Source organism: Chelon labrosus (assembly GCF_963514085.1).
Source record: "Chelon labrosus genome assembly, chromosome: 16".
NCBI lineage: Eukaryota > Metazoa > Chordata > Actinopteri > Mugiliformes > Mugilidae > Chelon > Chelon labrosus.
This window is the reverse complement of record NC_140349.1, coordinates 3600528-3622210: the sequence shown is the minus strand read 5'-3', so window position 1 is coordinate 3622210 and position 21683 is coordinate 3600528. Positions and strand designations below refer to the sequence as shown.

At 39.9% G+C, this 21683-nt stretch overlaps 2 protein-coding genes and 1 pseudogene across 3 annotated transcripts in view; all 3 read right to left on the bottom strand.

Moving 5' to 3' along the window:
* LOC311500948 (major histocompatibility complex class I-related gene protein-like) overlaps nucleotides 1-21683 on the bottom strand; it is a gene marked incomplete at both ends in the record, with an annotated part of 48339 nt that overhangs the window by 24829 nt on the left and 1827 nt on the right. The window lies entirely within an intron of this gene.
* On the bottom strand, nucleotides 290-15733 carry LOC311501329 (major histocompatibility complex class I-related gene protein-like; annotated as a pseudogene). The gene is made up of 7 exons (XR_014699992.1): nucleotides 15664-15733; nucleotides 14785-15051; nucleotides 14246-14524; nucleotides 13281-13583; nucleotides 12908-13057; nucleotides 1861-1878; nucleotides 290-1754 (listed from the first exon to the last, which is right to left on the bottom strand). The product of XR_014699992.1 is annotated as a major histocompatibility complex class I-related gene protein-like (transcript).
* Nucleotides 17568-19763, bottom strand: LOC311500921 (zinc-alpha-2-glycoprotein-like; the record flags this gene model as incomplete). Its single annotated transcript, XM_084562557.1, has 6 exons — nucleotides 17568-17733; nucleotides 17830-17847; nucleotides 18155-18271; nucleotides 18491-18793; nucleotides 19208-19392; nucleotides 19759-19763. 6 exons carry the CDS (start codon nucleotides 19761-19763, stop codon nucleotides 17675-17677), a joined length of 687 nt encoding a protein of 228 aa, XP_084418683.1. The 3' UTR covers nucleotides 17568-17674.

The window sequence follows — 21683 nt, the reverse complement described above, 5'->3', positions numbered from 1 at the left end:
GAAAGCTGTGTTTCAGTGTTCTTCCACTAGAGGGCGACAAAAACCGTGAACTGGTCACCAAGGTAAAACTCACTGTCAGGACATTTTCATATCTTCAGGTATAATTGTAATAACTTAGAAACAAAGAATGGTGATGATGATGATGATGATGATGATGATGATGATGATGATGTAAAAAGCTTAAATTTCACCAAACATTAAAAGAAAGTCCAGAAAGAAAGAGAGAACAAACACATTTGTGTGTTTTTTGTGAGAATAAGAAGATTTTGGTGAAACAGTTCCTCCGATGATTTTTGAGTCGAAATTATAAAATCCAAAGGTAGAATTGGGTACTTGACTAATGAAAGGTAGGATACAACAATAACAACAGACTTTGCTGAACACCAGCCAAATGTTTTAGTTCAGTATGAGAGAGGGGGGGCTCCTGAAAGAAGTACTGGTTTAATAAAACAAGCAACAACAAGAAAACTGACTCACCAGGAAACACTGCCAGAAAAATAAACTCACTCTGTCCTCCATATTAGAGAGTTTATTGGGAGCACGGGACACGTGAACAACTGCATCATGTCAAATGTGTCAAGTTCTACGTGTTACCTGAGCTGGTGTGTTTTGGACTTTAGCAGCAGACAAGTAGAGACAAGCAGTTTTACATGAAGCAGCAGGAAGACAAACACATGATAAGATCTAGAGATAGATTCATATTTTCTGATTTGTTTCATTGGAAAGACTGTAATTATTCATTCACAGGTACAAATGTGTCAGTTTTCAACCTAAATCACAGTACAAACAAAAACCAGCTCAGATGATTGGTTCAGCATTTAAACATATTCATTAGGATCTTCATCCACATTAAAGTTCAATCAATACAAACAAGTAACTGCTGTGAGAGTTCAGGTGAGCTCAGATTTCTAGAGAATAAAATCATAAGGTGTGTACAGTCCTGGTGTCATTAATTCTGTTTTGGCATTTAGACACTGAGCAATATAAAACTATTTTTAGTACTCTGGAGTTGTAAAAACTAGACACTTTTTAAACTATACTTTCTGAAGAAAAACACAGATAAACTTAGGTTTAACAAGACAATATCAAAACATTAGAATGAAAAAGAGAAATGCTACAGAATTAGGCCCAACTCAGTAAAAACTGAGAAAAGCCAGTTTGACACATAGTAGTAGTAGTAGTAGTTTATTGTTATAAACATAATGAGGAGAAACCCATGTACAACATTAACATGAAAACTGCAGTGTATTTACTATACTCATTCTTTTTTACATATCAGTCTTTTTTGAAGCTGTTGTCTCCACAGAGGGTTATCAGACTGACACTGTTGGATGAACAGGTGAATGAGAGACATAGTACAGAGATTTGGGAACCAGCAAAGCAGAAAAACACAAGAGTAGACTTATGAATTACGATAAGATAAGATAAGATCATTGCTTATTTATCCAAGTGTGGTGTAACCGGCCCAACTGGCTTAAAAGGAATGTGATTTCCTGCGGGGTAATTCAACCCCGATCACTTCCTGGTTCTAGACTTTATATGATCTCTAACTGTAAACGTCACAATTATGATGAATCTGTCCCACAAAAGAAAAAAACATGGTTTCAGTTATCCAGTATCAAGTGTAGGACAGTGTATTTAGTGTTCACCTGTAATTCATGTAAGTTATTGTAAACTTTAAAATATAAGAAAACATATTATCAGTCAAGTTTCTAAACTCAGTTTCTTAGAGAGTTCAGTGTTGTTCTCAGTATCTGTAAGGTGAGAAACAAACAAAGATAAAGGTCGACTCAAAGTCTGGAGAAATCATAAACAGTTTGTTAGATCAGTTGAAACAGAATAAAATCAGTTTTTACTTACCAGGTGGAGCCTTTTGATCTGAAATGAAAAGTAAAGACAGGTCATTTCAGTTCCAGTTGTTAAAGGGGAACTCCGGCGCAAAATGAACCTGGGGTTAATAACACATGTGTACCGAGTTCGACCGTTCTCTGGTATTTGTTTTCATGTATTTGTTTTGTTAGTCAAATGTGACCAGTATTCTTGCAAACTGCTATTTAGCGTATAACGCTAGCCTTCGGGGCACACCTACACATAAAAAGAAATCGCTATTTCTATACCACTAACAAGGCTCACAATATCACCACACTTACACGGTAGCATAACTAGGGTCTCTACATGTAAACCGAAGCATTGAGAACTTTGCAAGTGTTGTTTATTCGTCGGTGATGATGTGAAGATGATGAAGGAAAAGATCTCCGCTGACACTGTCTCTCTTGCATATAAAAAGGTTTATTACAAAAGATTACAGCGTCTGATACAAGCATTTGCAACTGCTCGGAGAGCCCTTCTGCCAAATCGAGACTCTCTCGTTTTCCTCCGGTCGTCTCCTTTTATACCCAACATGTTTGCCTATATGCATAACATCAGGAAATAGAGGTCATTACTCCACCATATGGGAAACATACAAAAACTCGACTTGACAATCAATCCTCTAGCTCCAGGCTTCCTGTCTCCACACATAACCTAATCATTTGGTCGTTTCGTATGACCTTTAACCGTCCCATACACACTTTACATTTCCTATATGTTGGACCATCTGTTTCCTGACACTAACCTAAACACTGACTATCTTGTCCATTTCCTTGGTCCATTTCCTTGGTCCACAGAATGTTTCTTTTAGAATTCAATATACCTCATTTCCCCCCTTCGAGGCTAAACAAGCCTCGACAAACAAAAGAATAAAACATACATGTTTAACATTGTTTACAGAAATAACAATTCTGCTTGTCACATAAGCTTGGCAACACAATAATTTTATGGAGTGTGAGAATTAAAAACCTGTCAGGCAGCTATTTATCCTTAAACATCCTTCAGATAATCAAGACAGGAAAACTCCTCTCACGGCCCCTCTGCCCTAGGTGGCCACATTTAGCACTCCAGCCCAATCAAATTTTAATACTGTGTTTAAGGATATGACTTAAGCAAATACATATGAAACCCCAGAAAATAAAATCAATCCAATGTCCATCTTCCGGCTAGTCAACCCATCGGACCTTCCAATGGACCTTTCCCTGCCTAATTCCCATGTCCCTAAACATCGAGAAAAGGAAAAAACATCTGAGGTACAAATATATTTGCCCAACAGCAAAAACCATCATTCCTCAAACAATTACTACTAAAATGATACATATGTATTCATCATATAACAGAAGAAAATTGCAAACTATTGTGACTTACTATAATTATTACTGATATACAAACATTCTCTAATAATATCATCGAGTATAATATAACTAATACAGTCCAATAATGAAAACATATATATGTGAAAAGAAGGTATCCATCTGCAACTCTTCTGCAGCGTTGGCTCTCAGTATGGTATCGCTGATGCGTTGAATCCCAGCATCCTCATTCAGAGCCTTCCAATCCTTCTTATTGTCCATGTTCGAATATATGCAAACTCCCCAATCTTGCTTCTTAGGAGAAAAGAAAAGAAAAAGACAACCAGTATCGTCTTCACAAACAAACAAATGAATCACAATATCATATTAATCACATTCCATTTCCCCCCTTTCATCATAACACTCTATAGGAGGAACTAATAGAAAGCAAAAAATAATCAAAAAATATAACAAAGAGTATAATATGATTAGACATCAAAATGGATATGTCTCCACCAATTCACCTCCTAATACCACTTCATCTACATCAGTTGTTTGCAATAGTGGCATCTGGGTTTGATCCCCAGGCATCACTACTCCAACCCATCGCAATATCATTGCCTTCGCAAAGGTCAACAATAATGTACAGAAACAAAACATCACACTCAATGCTAGAAGAACTGCCACCAAAACTTGCACTAACACTGCTCCTATTGGTCCTAATTTGTCCTGCAACCAAACGTTTGCAGACCATCCAGCTCCTTTTGATGGACCAAATGCATCTCTTATGGTCCTTAATGCTTCTATAACACTAGTCATATTGTCAGAAGTATCAGGAATCAAAGTATAACAAGTATCGCCAGTTAAGTTCAAAGCTACACATAAGCCACCTTGTTTGGCCAATATATAGTCTAGAGCCATGTCATGTTTTAACAATGTCAATCTGTGACTCCTTTGAGTATTCGACAGAAAATCAAACCCTCTTATGGTTTCATTGGCGAAACCCTGTAGCGTATAGGTAATGTTATCCATATGATCTGCTAAAAATGTCACACCATACCATGGGAACAGTCCTATACCCCACTTCTCTCCTAGACTTATCCTCCAATGATAGGATTCCAAATTATGAAACTGTGCCAATTCCCAACTTTTGTAAGATCAGCTTGATCGTTTTATCCACAAATTCCCTTCCGTTATCTGAGGATATCCGATCCGGAAGTCCCCATCTACTTATAACCTCTCTGCACAAAAACTTGGCAACCGACTGAGCATCCTTTCGCTTGGTTGGACAGGCTTCAGGCCAACGTGAAAATCTATCCACGACAACCAACATGTATCTTTTCCCTTCAACTGGTCTTATCATATCAACAAAATCCACAACTAGTTCACGCATAGGACCTCTCGGAGTGGGAATATACCCAGGGGGAACTGATACACCCTTTCGAACATTATTTTTCAAACAGATAAGGCATCTGCCTATGACATAATCAATCTGTTCAAGCAAACAGGGTGCCCAAAAGCCATATTCCTTCATGATCTTTCTCCTAACTTCCTCCCTTGCAACATGAGCTAACCCATGTGCTTCCTGAATCATTAGCCCTAACAAGTCCGGAGGTGCTACTGTTAGCCCCTCATGATTTCTCCACAGACCAGTAGAATCCTGAGTGGCTCCTCGATCTAGCCACAACTGTTTATCTATAGCAGGAGCAGCTTCCTGCATCAAAATCACATCTCTAAGGGTAATTTTGTCTTCTAAATCCACTCCATGAGTGACCAGAAAAACTTCACCCAATTTGTCCCCTCCTGCGACTGCTTTAGCAGCTTCATCAGCCGCTTTATTTCCTTGAGTGACCCTCAACGCATCCATCCGATGTGCTGCACATTTAGCTATTGCTATTTCTTTAGGTTTCATCATAGCATGCAACAGCTTCATTATTTGAGCATGGTGTTGTATTGGAGAACCATCAGTTTTCTTAAACCCTCGGCTCTTCCACACCGTTCCAAACAAGTGACACACATTATGTGCATATGCAGAATCAGTATATATTGTCACTCGCTTTCCTTCTGCTAACAAACATGCTTCAGTTAGCCCCACGAGTTCAGCAAGCTGTGCAGATGCAGGCTGTGGTATAACTTCAGCCTTCTCAAAAACAAATTCTGTTCCTCGTGCTCTTACTACTGCATAACCAGCACTCAATTTGTCTCCCACACGATAACAGGAACCATCAGTCCAATATTCCAAGTCTGCCTCACGCAATGGGAGGGCTTGCAAATCTGATCTAAGCCTTGAGTATCTCTCTGCTTCTTGAACGCAATCATGCGGTTCGCCATCCTCTGGTGTTGGCAAAGTTTCAGCTGGGTTCACCGTAGCACATCTTACCAAAGTAACATCCTCCTGCTCTAAGAGTCTATGGTAATCTCTGAGTCTAGGCATAGTCAGTGTATATTTACCATAGTTCAAAGGATTTCTAAGGCTATGATGTGTGAGAATTGTCACTGGATAACCCATCGTGACTGATGACGCCTTGTCGTACATCAAATAGACTCCTACCATCGCCCTATAACACAGTGGTAGCCCTAGCTCTACCTCTGAGTATGCAGTAGAATAGTAAGAAATGGGTTGAGGATTTGTCCCAATACCTGTTGGCTGACAAAGAACTGCACACGCATATTTACCTCCGGTAGAAGTAGACACATACAACAAGAAATTCTTGGAGTAGTCTGGAAGCGATAATGCTGGAGCCTCTTGTAATCTCTGTTTGATCGTCTCACATGACACAAGACCATCCTGCGTCCAGGTCAGATTACAATGAAGCTGAGCATTGCCAGTGTCTTTAATCATAGCTCTCAAAGGCCCTGTCAGGCTAGCATAATCCTCTACCCATGCTGAGGAATATCCAGCAATGCCAAGAAATGTCATCAACTCTCTAACAGTTCTAGGCTTTGGAGCCTTACGAATAGCTTCTAACTGATTATCAGAAATGCTTCTATGTCCCTGCATTATTGTTTGACCCAGGTAAACTACCTTCTCCTGACAATACTGCAGCTTTTTCTGAGAGGCCTTATGCCCCTTCTCTGCCAGTATCTGTAGCAGTTTAATTGAGTCCTTGTGACATGTTTCCTTATCTGGTGAACAGATGATGATGTCATCCACGTATTGAACAACAGTACTTTTCAGTACCTGATCTATCCCTGCCAAATCATCCTTCAATACTTTGTTGAAAATATGAGGACTATGTTTGAACCCTTGTGGCAATCTCTCATACTCATAACTCTGCCCGTTGTATGTAAACCCAAACAACCCTTGACTTTCAACACTGAGTGGAACACTAAAAAATGCACCACACAAATCCAATACTGTAAAGTGCGTCGCATCAGGTGGAATTTGAGCTAGCAAAGTATGTGGGTCTGGTACTTCTGCTGGAAAATCAGCTACTATGTCGTTTACTGCTCTCAAATCATGTATCAGGCGATAAGAATCATCAGGTTTTTGCAAAGGCAACAAAGGTGTATTGCTCTGTGGATTCTGCGTTATCTTCAAAACACCTGCCTTCATAAGTCCTTCAATTTGAGGTTCAATCCCTCGAACTGCTTCTTCTTTCAGTGGGTATTGATTCTTCCACGGAGGTCTAACTCCTGGTCTGAGTTCCACTCTCACTGGTTGTGCTGACTTCACAAGTCCAATATCAGTACTATGCTGAGACCATAAACACTCTGGAACTTGTTGCAACATCTCCCCTCTCGTAGGGTCTGAGTCCATTTTAACATTACAAATTGACTCATGTGTCATCCGTACAATTTGTGGCTGTCCCAATCCTTGAGCAGAGATCATAATCTTAATAAATCGTTGATCTTCACTCTTCCAGATAGCCAAATTCTCTATCATCGGCACAAAAACAACTTTCTCTGCTTCTGCCATCATTTCTCCTACATGCTTCTGATCATACTCTTCAGCTACCAACAAAGTCACATGTGGGACACTGTTCTTAATATCAAATTCTCTGTCCAAGTAATCATTTGCATTTACCTTCATAGCTGCTCCTTGTGGTCCCAAAATTATACAACCTGAACTGAGTTGAACCTGGTTTGGCTGACAACTCAACCATTCATCTGAACCTGTCTGATCAGCATTCTTAAAATACTTAAGCGTGCAATGCAGCGGATACTCTGGAGGTTTTGCATTGGGCATGTTTGCCACAATGAACTTTTCCCACAGCTTCGCTGGTTCTAAAAAATCAGTGCTAAAGTTTCCAATCCAAAATACAGAGGAAGCTTCAGTCTCCATAGTCACCAACAATTGGCGAACAGTATTATCTTGCACTTCCACCAAACAACCGTCAGGTGTACATTTTATTATGCAATTCAATTTGCACAAAGCATCTCTTCCCAAAAGTGCAATAGGTGTATGTTCTGACACCAATATAGGTATTTTAGTTTTCAGATGTTTATAGCAGAGCTCAATTGGTTCCGTGAGAGGAATCAGCTGTTTTACTCCCTCAAACCCGATCGTCCGAATCAATTGACCAGACATGGGAAGATGTGTAGCATCTTCAGGCCGAATACAGGTGAAAGCAGCTCCGCTATCTGCCATTATTTCCAATGGTTTATTATTTACTTTCACCACTATTGTTGGATCTCTCTCCGGCCCTGATACTACCAGCTGACATCCCCCCTTCGGATCCTCTGGGCACCCCTAAAATCCTAGTTCTGGGCCCCTGAAGGGGTTCACCAGTCTCCCAAATGGCCTCGACTGGCCCCTGAATCCTCCTCTGAAATTTCCTCTGAAGTTTCCTCCTTGTCTATTGCACTCACGGGCGAAATGACCAATTTGTCCACAATTATAGCATACTTCTGGAGACTGCTGAAAGTTTAAATTAAACCTTCCTCCTCTACCTCTACCAAAAGTTCCACGACCTCGTCCTCTCCAGATCTGCATTTGACCCGGAGCTGGCTGTGGATAAGAAGCAACTGGAACTACTGCTGGTGGCTGTGGTGATTGAAACTGAACTTGATTTGGCTGAGATTGTATCTGATGTACTGGCGGTTGAGCCTGTGCAACCACAGCCTGTTTCTTCTCCTTCTTTTTACTATCCACCAGCTGTATTTGATTAAGCTTTCTAAGAACTTCCTGGTCCTGCTGTTTCTGATCAAACTCCTTCTTCCTATATAACTCCACTTGATGAGCTATATTATCCATGTACGTTCCCTTTGCTGCACTTCCAAGACCAACAACCTCTGCTAGTTTACTCCTCACAGGTGGGGGCAGTCCCTTCTCTATTTTTGCTCTCAGAATTGACTGCTCCATCTGGTTCAAAGCTGGATCATTTCCTGTAACACTTCTCCACACCTGATGAGCTCTTGACACATAAGCCCTTGGATTTTCTTCTGGACCCAATGGCTCAATAAAAATATTATCAGGATGCACATTTGTTGGAAACGTGTCTTTCAATGCTCTCCACATATGACCTCTGTTTGCAGAAAACAACTCCGAATCGTTAACAGCTGTGCCCACATAGCGATTCAGTCCTGCTCTCTGTAGGACTTCTTCCATACCTGGAACTCCCAGCAGGCTTGCCAACAACCTCTTAATGTCACCCATGGCAATTTGTGTTCCCACCATAATTTCCTCTAGTTTTGAAATCCACGGATATGCTCCACTCTGTAGGGTTGGCAGTTTTTCAAGTATGTCAGACATATCTGTATTCTGCCATGGCTTGTACTCCAAATTCTGTCCTCGAATTATCACTGGACACATTTTATCACCTTCCTTCTCTTTAGAACGTAATGAATATCTCTTCTCTTTTGTCTGAGAATTTTTCTTCTGCAACTCTTTCTTCTGTACATGCAGTTTCTCTAATTCTTCTGGAGTAAGTAGAAGTGAAGAACATTGATCCCTACTTCTCTCAAACTCTCTCCAACCTCTATCCCTGTCCTCCTCTAACTCAATGCTAAATTCCTTCGGGAAAAAATCCCTTAAAGATGAAGCTCTCCTACTTTCCAAATCTCCATCACTGTCCCCATTCTCACTATCAGTAGAGCTGTCATCTCTTACAGTCTTTCTCCTCCTGCTGTTTCCTTGTCTCTCTGCTCTGGCCAAAATACGCCTGACAGCTGGATCATATCCACCTATTTCCTCAACTTCACTCTGATCACTATCATTTCCTTCCTTCATCCTCCTAACCCTCATGTTACCCCTAGTTTCCAATTGAGATGTTTTCTTCTTACTTTTGGAACTTGGGTACATTTTTATAATTGTTTCTGCTTGCCCTGTTTCTATTATTCGATCATCCTCATTCCTGATACAGTAATCACCTTCCTGACTAATCACTGGAAGCTGCGGATAAACATCCTCAAACTTTACCGCCTTTTCATACGGTGGGGGTTTCTTCACTGGAGCCGTATGAGAGAAAGGTGCATTAATCTCTGCCATCAACTTTTCTGTCTCTTTCACACTCTTCGCTACAGCCTCCACATCTTTATTTCTTTTTTCTTTAGCATCCTTTGACCATCTCTGTCCTTCACTTTCAAACAACTTGAGAATCCCAAGCTCTACCTGTCTTTTCTCATTTCGTTTTTTACCTTTCTTTCCTTTCTTTTGTTCAGCCTTATACACCCCCACGAGCACTTGCATTGTCTTAATTACATCTGGGTTAAAGGTCCCCTCTTTGGGCCATGGTTGCTCAATCTCAGGCCAGCGTTTATGCCATTTTTCCATCATCCTTTCAATGCCTTTAATTAGAGAATTATTCTTTTGTACTACTTCTATCGGAGTAATTATTTTTGACATTTTAATGCCGTTCTGTATTCTTGCACACTTAAATTGAAACTACTTACTAAATTTAAAAACTTCTCAAAGCTAAATTCAGCACAACACATAAACAAACTATAAACCTTGTATCAACAACTCCCAACCAAGTTCAAATCAAATGATTATGCTCCATTAACTAGTTAAATACCACAACTGGTCAGTCCGTTGCCAAGCCTCCTTTAAACCACTAGCACAAGAGATGCACACAAAAATGAAATACACTGCGTTACCTCTCAAGCTGAGAGACAAAACCACACAGTAATAATAATAGCAATAATTGGGTATGCACACAGATGTTCAGTACATAAACAAGCATTTAAAGAGTTTGTGGATAAAACAGTCACTGGCCTCTAATCACACTGGAGCCATAAGCTGATCTTGCTGTCATCAGCGTGCTGCGCTCCGTATGACGCCCTGAGCAGCTTCTTCACCCACTCTCACACACCACAGAACAGTTAAGAAAAGAACAGACAGGATCTCAGTATCTCCTCCTCACAGATCTTTTATAATAGCTTAACATATAATTCAATATAATTCACACCCATTATCTATCAACCTCTAAAGTTTGCTTAACCTCTTTGAACTCCTAACATCACAATTACACAAACTTTAATTTATTTTACTTTAAAAATCACCTCAAATCTTTTATTAATTATTATTACTCACAAACGATATATAATAATACCTTTTTCCTCTACCTCGTTATCACTTATTATAACAATTACTCATACGTGTACACACTAACCACCCTCATTAATTTCTCTATTTGTCTTCAACTGTAAATGTCCTTTGGGAACTCATGCTTTAATGTTAATGTGTGTTAACTCAGTGTTAATACGTCCTCAACTGAGGCTCATGTAAAATGTTTCCCAAAAAGACTCATTGTTTTTTATCTTTTTTTTCTTTTATTAACAAAAAGTCTTTCGAAAAAGCTCATAGGCGTTTAACAGATACAATTTTTTTTATTTAATGTCTTCTCAATGAAGCTCATAAATTTGAGCAAATACAGTCCTCTCAGTTTGAGGCTCATGAAATAACGAGTAGAAGACAAATATTTCCCTTATAATTACTAAAACCACCTCCTATTTTCAACCGTAACCTATATATGTATTTTCAATATATATATATTCTTATTATAAACCACATACACCAACTCATGCCGCAGCCATTCACACACAGAGACAGAAAGAGGCAGAGAGAAAAAGAGATTTCTGGTCTGCAGCGGGGGGGGGGGGGGGGGGGGTTTCAGCAGAGCGTGCAGCTCTCCTCTCTTACACACATATACAGCGCACACACATTTTAAAGAGCACTTCAAACCAAAAATGAACCTACCTTTATGAGATCTAGAAATTCAGTGAGAGGCTGCTTCAGACACAGTTCGTCAACTAATGTTCGAGTGGGAGCTCCAATTGAATTTTAATTCTACATCCCCAGTTCCTAGAACTGACCTGAAATCCACCTAGTGAATTTCCAGGTTTTATGGCCCATCTAAGATCGCCTCCCTGAGGGCTTTATCCAAATACTGCGGCTTTTTCCTCTTTAAAACTTATTCTTCACTTCTCTTTTCTTACTCTTTAAACCTTTATTCTCTTCACTTCTTTTTACTTCAACTCTTTATTTCTGTTTCCTTTATTCCTTTAACTTCAACTCTTATTGCTTCAACTCTTTTTTCTATCTTCTCTATTGTACTCCCCCCTTTTGCGTTGCTTACAACGCAATAAAACTGAATTTAGAACGGAGTACCTCCATCAACATCAACATCACATGTCACACACCCATACACAGTCCTTTACGGTGTAACCAAACAGCACGCACACAGACTCAGTCCCAACGAACAATGCTCACCCGTTGCGGCCGACTTGGTGAGAAAGCGAAGGTGCGCTGGAGCCGACGGCGACGCTGCAGGTCACAACACGTCCGGAGTTCGTGACGCCAAAGTTTTGTTGTTTATTCGTCGGTGATGATGTGAAGATGATGAAGGAAAAGATCTCCGCTGACACTGTCTCTCTTGCATATAAAAAGGTTTATTACAAAAGATTACAGCGTCTGATACAAGCATTTGCAACTGCTCGGAGAGCCCTTCTGCCAAATCGAGACTCTCTCGTTTTAACCTAAACACTGACTATCTTGTCCATTTCCTTGGTCCATTTCCTTGGTCCACAGAATGTTTCTTTTAGAATTCAATATACCTCACAAGTATACAGGCAGTTTATTAAAAAAGGAATACAGTACCGTTCGCGTCCGGCTCGCATATCCAGGCGGGCGCCATCTTGGGGAAACTGAACTGTCTGTTGCCGGAAGAAAGCACTGAGAGCACTGAACGAAGAGAATTCAGTTTCCCCAAGATGGCGCCCGCCTGGACGCGAACGGTACTGTATTCCTTTTTTAATAAACTGCCTGTATACTTGCAAAGTTCTCAATGCTTCGGTTTACATGTAGAGACCCTAGTTATGCTACCGTGTAAGTGTGGTGATATTGTGAGCCTTGTTAGTGGTATAGAAATAGCGATTCTTTTTATGTGTCGGTGTGCCCCGAAGGCTAGCGTTATACGCTAAATAGCGGTTTGCAAGAAAACTGGTCACATTTGACTAACAAAACAAATGCATGAAAACAAATACAGAGAACGGTCGAACTCGGTACACATGTGTTATTAACCACAGGTTCATTTTGCGCCGGAGTTCCCCTTTAATGTCAGAATATCTTTCATCATCTTATCTCCAGTGAATATGATCCTCTTCTACTCACTCAACCTGAAGAATAAATCCACTCTGCTCTTCTGTTTAGTTCTCACTTTGTTTCTTTCTTCATCACTTCTCTCCCTCATCATCATAGTATAGTCATGTTCTACTGACTTCTCCTGACTCTGAGACTTACTCAGCTTTTACTGCTGGATGCTTCAAATTGTAGGATTCAACTCAAAGAAATCAAAGTAGCTCACCTTGTTTCTTTTTATGAACCATGAATCCAGCAGCTGCTGCAAAGATGAGAACAAGAACAACAACCACTGCAGTGATGATGATGATGATGATGGTGGTGGTGGTGGTGGAGGAGGAGGACTTATTATTGGACTCCTCAGCTGAATAAAGAACTTTGAACAAAAGAAGAAGAACAGTTCAGTTTTGACAGGTTAGAACAGAGGTACATCCATCCATCAATGTTCATTATACAGTAAAGAATCATTCTCACGAGTGATTCAGAGAGAAGAACATGACATCACTGAAGTAAATAATTTGTTGATTTATTCTTATTCTTTAAATTACCAACAAAATCACAGGGCTACATCTAAAATATCCGTCAAAATTTCCTCTTACCTCTGTTGGTTCTGATCTCTGTTTTATTCAGTTTAGTGATGATGTCATCCTCCACACCAGAGAGATGAAACACACAGTCGTACCTCCTCCAGTCTTCAGGTGAGACTGATGAAATGTCCAGGTCAACATTCATCTGGAAGGATCCATCATGGTTGGGGAGGATCTCTCCATGTTCCACTCCTTCATGAATCTCCTCTCCATCTTTCCTCCAGAACATCATGGCTCTGTCAGGGTAGAAACCTGTAGCGTGGCAGCTGACTGGAGAGGAGGGAGTCTTCTGGAGGAAAGACACTGAGGGGAGTTCTGGAGAGAGAGAATGTTTTGATAAACCATTGGACTGTTTCCTGTGAACCCTGGGTTAGACACTAAAAGCCAGTGTTGGGTATCGTTACTTTGGAAAGTAGTTAATTAGGTTACAATGTTACCATCAATTAAAAGTAATCTGTTACGTTACAGCGTTACCTATGAATAAAAGTAACGCGTTAGAGTACTCATGCTTTACCAAAAATTAAATTTTGCTGGCAAATTGAAAATAATGTGCGTACTTCCACGATTCAGAAGCTGTCCTCTCTGCCATCTTGCCGGTGGTTCAAAAACACACACACACACACACATACACACACACACAGGTAACGTAGGTCAGCAGGGCACAGGTGCATCATCACAGCGCTGCGCCTCCGCTGACACAGGTGGCACAGTACTGTCTGATAAAAAGCAGCTGCAGTCGAATTTTTTCTTTCCTTATCCGGAGAAATTCATAAAGCAACGGATTACTTTTTAAAAAAAATAACGAAGTTACTGATTACTTAACGCACAAAACTAACGTGTTACGTTGCAAGTTACATGAAAAAAAGTAATTAGAGTACTCTAACACGTTACTTTGTAACTTTGTAACTTTGTAACGCGTTACTCACAACACTGCTAAAAGCGTAAACAGTTGAAGAGTGTATAAATCAGATAAGTACCTGTTCTCTGCAGGAAGCTCCTCCCATAGAGCACATACATCTTCAGCCATTCAGGGCATTTCTTGGTGCAGTAGTCTTTATTAAATTCTAGTCTAGCTTTATCAGTATCCCATCTCAGTTTGGTGATGTTAGCCTGTGGTTTTCTTGCAGTCCAAGTCAGTGTCTTCAGGTCCAGTGCAATGAAGTCTTCTCCATCATAACCATACTGATTATAACCTTTGACATCTCCAGTCTCATCATCCCATTCACAGCCATTCATCCTCTGAAGAACATGGACATCTGAGAAAGAGATAGAACCAATAGAGTCACCTGGACGGATAGAAACAGACAGAAGGGCAGAGACTGCTGGAAAAACTGAACACTCAATATTCACCAGAGAGACGATGCCCACATCACACAACAGAAAGAAAACCAGCTTGTCTCAGAATTGTTCCAGGCTGTTGCATATTTATATAAACAGTGACACACAAAAAAAGAGATCGAAGCAACATCTGCAGGAGATGAGTTTAAAGTATTTGAGCAAAAAATTGTGACATTACCTCCAGTTTGCTTTAAACGTTGCTTCAAATCATCAATGTTGGCTCTGAAGAACTGCTGATTATCTAAACACTCTGCAGTGTACCGGTTCAAGTGCTGTGGGTCATCTTTTATTCATTTCTTCATCCAGTCCTGTTTGATTTCAACTCTCCGTATGTTGCTGTCACAGTAACCCACCTGAACATCATCAACTACTGCTGCTGCCACGAACTCTGGGAAGTTTGGTATCCCAGAAGATGCAGTGATGAAATATTGCAGGGAGTGTTTCACTGTTGGACAAATATAGTGTAACTGCAGGTTTTAAGTGACATTCTTACAAAGTTAAAACAAACCTATGTTTTCATAAAAAACACAAAACAAATTTGTTTTTAATGTATTTTGTTTGATAGATAGATAGATTACTTGTCACGAAGGAAATTCACGTTCCGTTTTATATTTGTAGTACTCTATCATGAAGGAAACTACGACAAAGTTTCAACTAAAGTTACAGCATTAAGCTTTAGACAGTTTGCCTTTTAATTAAGATATAACACTATCAACGATAACAATAACTGGTATTATTACCACTAGGCTTCTTCTAGTACTGTCACTGATATGCAAACTGTGAGTAGACTCACTCGATGACATGAATGGGAACAGCGTGCAACAATATGAAAATGCAGCCATCATGTTCACCTTTTCATGTCGTCGATTTAATATTCTTAAATTAACTAAATCAACACCAGATGCAGTCTAGAGTTGATTTGTGTGAAAAACGAACACTTGCAGATCATATCATTCAGGTGAAAGTAAAACAATAACGCCAGTATCTCCGCTATCTAAAAAGGACGTAAGAACTGCTGCATAAACATGTCGCAAAGAAACATTTAAAATAATTTTACCTGGAGATGCAAAGTGACAGAAGAGGGAAAAAACACATAATGTGTTCATCTTGCATTCATTAAAAACTGAAGCCCAACAAATATGATCAGCTGTCCTGAGATTTCTTGTAGAGTAGGGAACTGCGGTAATGCCAGCCTCCACTAAACACGTGTGATTCACGTCATTCATGCACGCTGTCAATCAAGTGTAATGAAGAAAAAAAATATATGAATAAATAATAAGTAATGACTAACTATTATTTGCAATAATTTGATATTGAATTACAATCAATAGTAAGGTATGATAAGTGGTGGAAAAAGAAAGACACAGGGCGTGGTGTTGTTCCTGAACTTAAGTTATTTTCAGACTAAATCTTTATCAGATGTTTTTAATAGTAGAACTTTCATGTAAAACATCGTTTTCACTGCTAAATACAATCACATGACATCGATCCTGCAGGAATTTAACAAAATCAACTAATTTGTAAATATAGATATCTCTACTAACATGTTGTCACTTTGTCATTCTGGGTTGTTGAGTGCAGCTTTTTCTTCTTCGACTTTAACAATTAAATTAATGTTTCTTTTTATAGTTAAAACAGTTTTAAGCACTGTTAAAATGACTCATGTGTGACAAATCTTATCTATTGAAGTCCACCATCCAGTGTTAGTTTGATTAGACTCTCAGTGAAAGCTGTGATTCAGTGTCCTTCCACTAGAGGGCGACAACAACCAACTGATCACCGAGGAGAAACTCACTGTCAGGACATTTTACCTTTAGAAACAAAGAGGATGATGATGATGACGATGATGATGATGATGATGAAGAAGAAAGTTAGACTTAGACTTAGATATACGTTACTCATCATTTTCAGTTGCACACTCTTGAGAACCACAAATAAAAAGAAAGATAAAATAAAAGCAAAATCTTATAAAATAAAATAAACAAAAAATGTACAACATTAGCATATGAACAAATGTACAAAGAATAGAGAAACCACTACATTCCACAAAATATTAAAGGAATTCATTCTACAAATAATTTCAAAGTCTAAAATTAGAGCTGAGTAAATGTCAAACGAAAGGAGTCACTGTGTCCTCCTCTTGGGCAACAATAATACTTTCTGATTGGAAAGATGGGACGACTGCTCCTGTCTACAGATGGAGAGACATGATCCAGGCAGCTCTGGGACCCTGAAGACATGTGATATGTTGGAGAGACTTTCATTCTTCTGTGACAACGATTTAAGATTTGAGGGAGTCAGTGTTTGAACCATGTCTGCATCAGATGTGGAAGACGTTTAACTCCTCAGACCTACATCAGACTCAGAGAGAAGTCAGGTTTTAATTCTGAAGGCCAACTCTGACACACTTTGCTCTTTACTTTGCAGTTACAGAGCACCAGTCTACTTATATCCATGTGTTGGTAACACTGAGAGCTGAACACAGTGAAAAACATCTTCTCAACTTTGACAACAAAACAAAAATGTTGAAATAAGCTGCAGAATCCAGCTTCAACCAACAAACAACAGGATCACTGACACAAGATAAGATTCAGACACAGATTTATTCAGGCAAGACTGTAATTACACAGATATACTGTTGATTATCTTTAAAGTTAACCAAAAGAACAATAGTAGTGATAGTGCTGCTCACAGTCAGCTGTCAGGTCAATCTAAATCACAGTATGAACTAAAACCAGCTCAGATGATTGGTTCAGCATTTAAACATATTCATTAGGCTCTTCATTCACATTAAAGTTCAATCAATGTCAATATAAAAAGCTTTTAATTATATATTCTGTTTTGCATGCAGCGATTCAAAAATGTATAGTTTGTGCTCAGTGAGGTGACAACTACTGAATCAGTTCCAAAGCTCCAGTCTATTTGCATCCATTTGTATGTTAACCCAGAGAGATGAACAAAATGTGGTTCAAGAAAAACATCTTCTCAACCATGACATCAAAACATTATAGAGCAGAAAATGATGCTGAGTTTGGTTTGACAGACTAACGAGTTATGAATCAACTCAGTCAGGTTTCTGGATTCAGTCTCTCAGAGAGCTCAGAGCTGACTTCACTATCTGTAAGGTCTGAAGCAAACAGAGTTAAAGGTCAACTCATAGTCTGGAGAAATCAGAAACAGTTTGTTAGATCAGTTGAAACAGAATAAAATCAGTTTTACTTACCAAGTGGAGCCTTTTGGTCTGAAATGAAAAGTAAAGACAGGTCATTTCAGTTCCAGTTGTTAATGTCAGAATATCTTTCATCATCTTATCTCCAGTGAATATGATCCTCTTCTACTCACTCAACCTGAAGAATAAATCCACTCTGCTCTTCTGTTTAGTTCTCACTTTGTTTCTTTCTTCATCACTTCTCTCCCTCATCATCATAGTATAGTCATGTTCTCCTGACTTCTCCTGACTTCTCCTGACTCTGAGACTTACTCAGCTTTTACTGCTGGATGCTTCAAATTGTAGGATTCAACTCAAAGACTAAATCAAAGTAGCTCACCTTGTTTCTTTTTATGAACCATGAATCCAGCAGCTGCTGCAAAGACGACAACAAGAACAACCACTGCAGTGACGATGATGATGGTGGTGGTGGTGGTGGTCATGTTACTGGGCTTCTCTGTTGAACAAAGAACAAACTTAAGATTAAGAACAGTCCAGATAAAGAAGGTTAGAACAGAGGTACATTCCACCTCATTTACTTTCCATCTGTATAAAATAAAACTCTTCTTCTAACATTTTCTGTGACTCAAAGCCTCATTACAGTCTGGTTAGATAAATTACCAAGTAACCTGCAGGACAAGGCCTGAAATATCCAACAAACCACAGTCACTCTTACCTCTGTTGGTTCTGATCTGTTCTTCATCCAGTTTGGTGATGATGTCGTCCTCCACACCAGAGATATGAAACACACAGTCGTACCTCCTCCAGTCTTCAGGTGAGACTGATGAAATGTTCAGGTCAACATTCATTTGGAAGGATCCATCATGGTTGGGGAGGATCTCTCCATGTTCCACTCCTTCATGAATCTCCTCTCCATCTTTCCTCCAGAACATCATGGCTCTGTCAGGGTAGAAACCTGTAGCGTGGCAGCTGACTGGAGAGGAGGGAGTCTTCTGGAGGAGAGACACTGAGGGGAGGTCTGGAGAGAGAGAGAGGATCAGCTCCTAATGAAGGTAGTTTTTGACCATGTCACAGTAAAACAGCTAAAAATATTCTCTCTGTTAAAAATGCTCCAGAGTCTGTTGCAGTCATTAAACCACTGAAACACAGTCTCTTTTTGTCCATGAGAAGGACAACCACTGGACACCGTCAGGTTAATAACAGAAATAAAAGCTTTCACTGCTACAGCTCCATGTAAAATCCTCTGTTGTCAGTCAGCAGTTATTTTCTGTGAAGGTGGTTCATGAAGAACCTGGTGTTCTCATCTCCTGCCTCTGTCCAGTTTCTTCCTCCAGTCTGTGTCCTCTCGTCCAGACAGTTTACATTTATTTAGTGTTTAGTGACCTGTGAATTTCAGGTGGAATCAACAACATTTTGTAATGATTCTACGTACCTGTTCTCAACAGAGAGCTATTCCCATAGTGTAAATACTTCTTCAGCCACTCAGGACAAGTCTGAGAGAAGAAGTGCTCGCTCTTTTTTATAGTAACTATGTCTGAATCCCATTTCAGTTTGGTGGAGACGGTCTGAGGTTTTGGTGCAATCCTGTAAACCTGTAAACCTGTAAAACGTGAACACCTGTAACATACAGACAACAGAGATATAATGTGTAATGAACAATGATGTACAAATAAAGAAGAGGATTTTAAAATCACACACTACAAGGATCTGTCTCCCTCAGAGTTTATAATCAAACAACCATTTCCATGCTGACCATCAGACGTGCTGGAGTATAGCCTACATGTGTCCAGGCAACTGGTTCACATCTGAACTCAGACATCTGAACATCTCTTTTGTACTAGTGCAGGCATGGGCAAACTACAGCCCGCAGGCTTTTTAATCCGGCCCGCCGAACCTGTCTTTATTATATTAAATAATATTATTAAACCTTATTTATTTGGCATTTTCCCTGCAATGCCTGCGTTTCCCCAGTAGATGGCACACCCCATGTGCACTGGCCTTTGTTGAGTGTATTTACTCTCTTGGTCACACGCTTTTCCCCTTGAACCCTTCCATAAAAATGAGTGGTGCAAAGAAAAGAAGAGTGGACAGTGAGTGCCAAGTGTTTAATAAGGAGTGGACAACAAAATATTTTTTCACTGAAGTCCGATCAACAGCAGTTTGTCTGATATGCCAAGAAACGGTCGCAGTATTCTTTGAGTACAATATCAGCCGTCACTTTGCTACGAAGCATGCTAACTACGCTAGCAAGCTGTCAACGCAAGAACAGGCGGCTACTGCTGAGAGGTTGACGGCTTTTTTACAGACTCAGTAAAACAAGTAAAACATCACTGTATTGTACAATAGAAGACACCAGGCTCCATAAAGCTCTGGTTGAATTCCTAAAAGTGATCTGAAAGTGTTGTAGCCAATGAGAATCATTGATGGATCACCCTCTGAAAAGGGGCATCAAAGCGTTGAAGAAGTGTATGGTTAGGTAGGCAGATGCCAAAGCATGATAGTAGTTTTTTTTTTTGTGATTTTTTTTTTTAACTGCTGTTAATAAATGCATTTTTTTTTTTCAAAAAGCCTTGCATATCCATGCTTTACTACCTATTAAAGGCCAAAACCTTTTATGCAATGGCCTTTACATTTCATTTATATTACTTGTTGGGCCTGGGTACTAAGGCACTCAGTATTGGGGTTTGGCTATCATGAATAATTAATAATTAACAAAAATAATTATTTATTATTAAATAATTGGATCTGAATTACTAGATCACCTCGGGGCACCACCCTTCTAGGAAGGGAAAAGATAGCCAATTAATCAAAACAGTCTCATAAATTATACTAAATTGTCAATTTGGAGTTCGGATTAATAATTAACTTAATAACTATAACCAAAATTACCACGTTAACAACTAGTTAAAGTTGAAGGAATTTGGAGTTCTTGGCAGTGTAGAGGTTGGCAATATTCACTCTTGTGCAACATTAAACAGACAGGTATGTTTAAAAGACATTTATTAACAAGAATAAAAGTAAACATACATTCTAACTACAGTCTACTCTATACAGGTGTGTGTGTGTATGTGTTTGTGTGTGGGTGTGTGTGTGCGTGCCAAGATGGCCGCCGGTTGTGGGCGTGCCAAGATGGCCGCCGGTTGTGGGCGTGCCAAGATGGCCGCTGGGGCCTTGAGGTCTTGAACACAAAGGAAACAAGATGGCTGCTGAGTGGGGACACTCATGTGCCGTGTGCTGGCTGAATGCCTTTGTGGAATGTGATAAGAGAATGTGATAAGAGGTGCCAGGTTAGAGAAAGGATGGTTAGTTTAGCATGTGTCTATGTGTTGCATAATCTAAACTAACATCAAGTCACTATACTAAACAACTCAATAAAAACAAATATCACATCAAATCAAAGTTCTATGCTTAGCTTAGCTTAGCTTAGCTTGACTAGGCCCAGGTCATACTACCAGATTTGGTGGAAAGTCAATTTCTGGTGTGTTGCTCCTGTGGCTGGTGGTTCCTGATGGAAAGCCAAACTGGAAAAAGTTGAAGTCCTTGCTGTGTGTTCCTGATGGCAGACGTTGGAGGGAAACCGGCCGCTCCTTGAGTCCTTTGAAGTGGCTTGTTAGCAGCTCGGTGCTAACTAGCCGTGTTGCTCCTGTTGTTTGGGAGTTTAGCCTGCAAACCTTCTGTTTGTTGGCTAAAAGAGCTGGTGTAGATTCCTCAGCAGGATCTCGCTTCGCTGCTGTAAGGAGAACAGGCCTGTCACCCAGCTGCAGCCGAGCAGCTGGGGGTCTCCACGTGAAGGTGTGGAGTTGAAGAGGTGGAAGAGTAGAGAATAAGAGAGAGAACAAATGGGGCGTTCTATTTGTCCACCGAACTCGTTTTCCGAGTCGTTTTCCCGAGTTACGAACCGGAAGTTG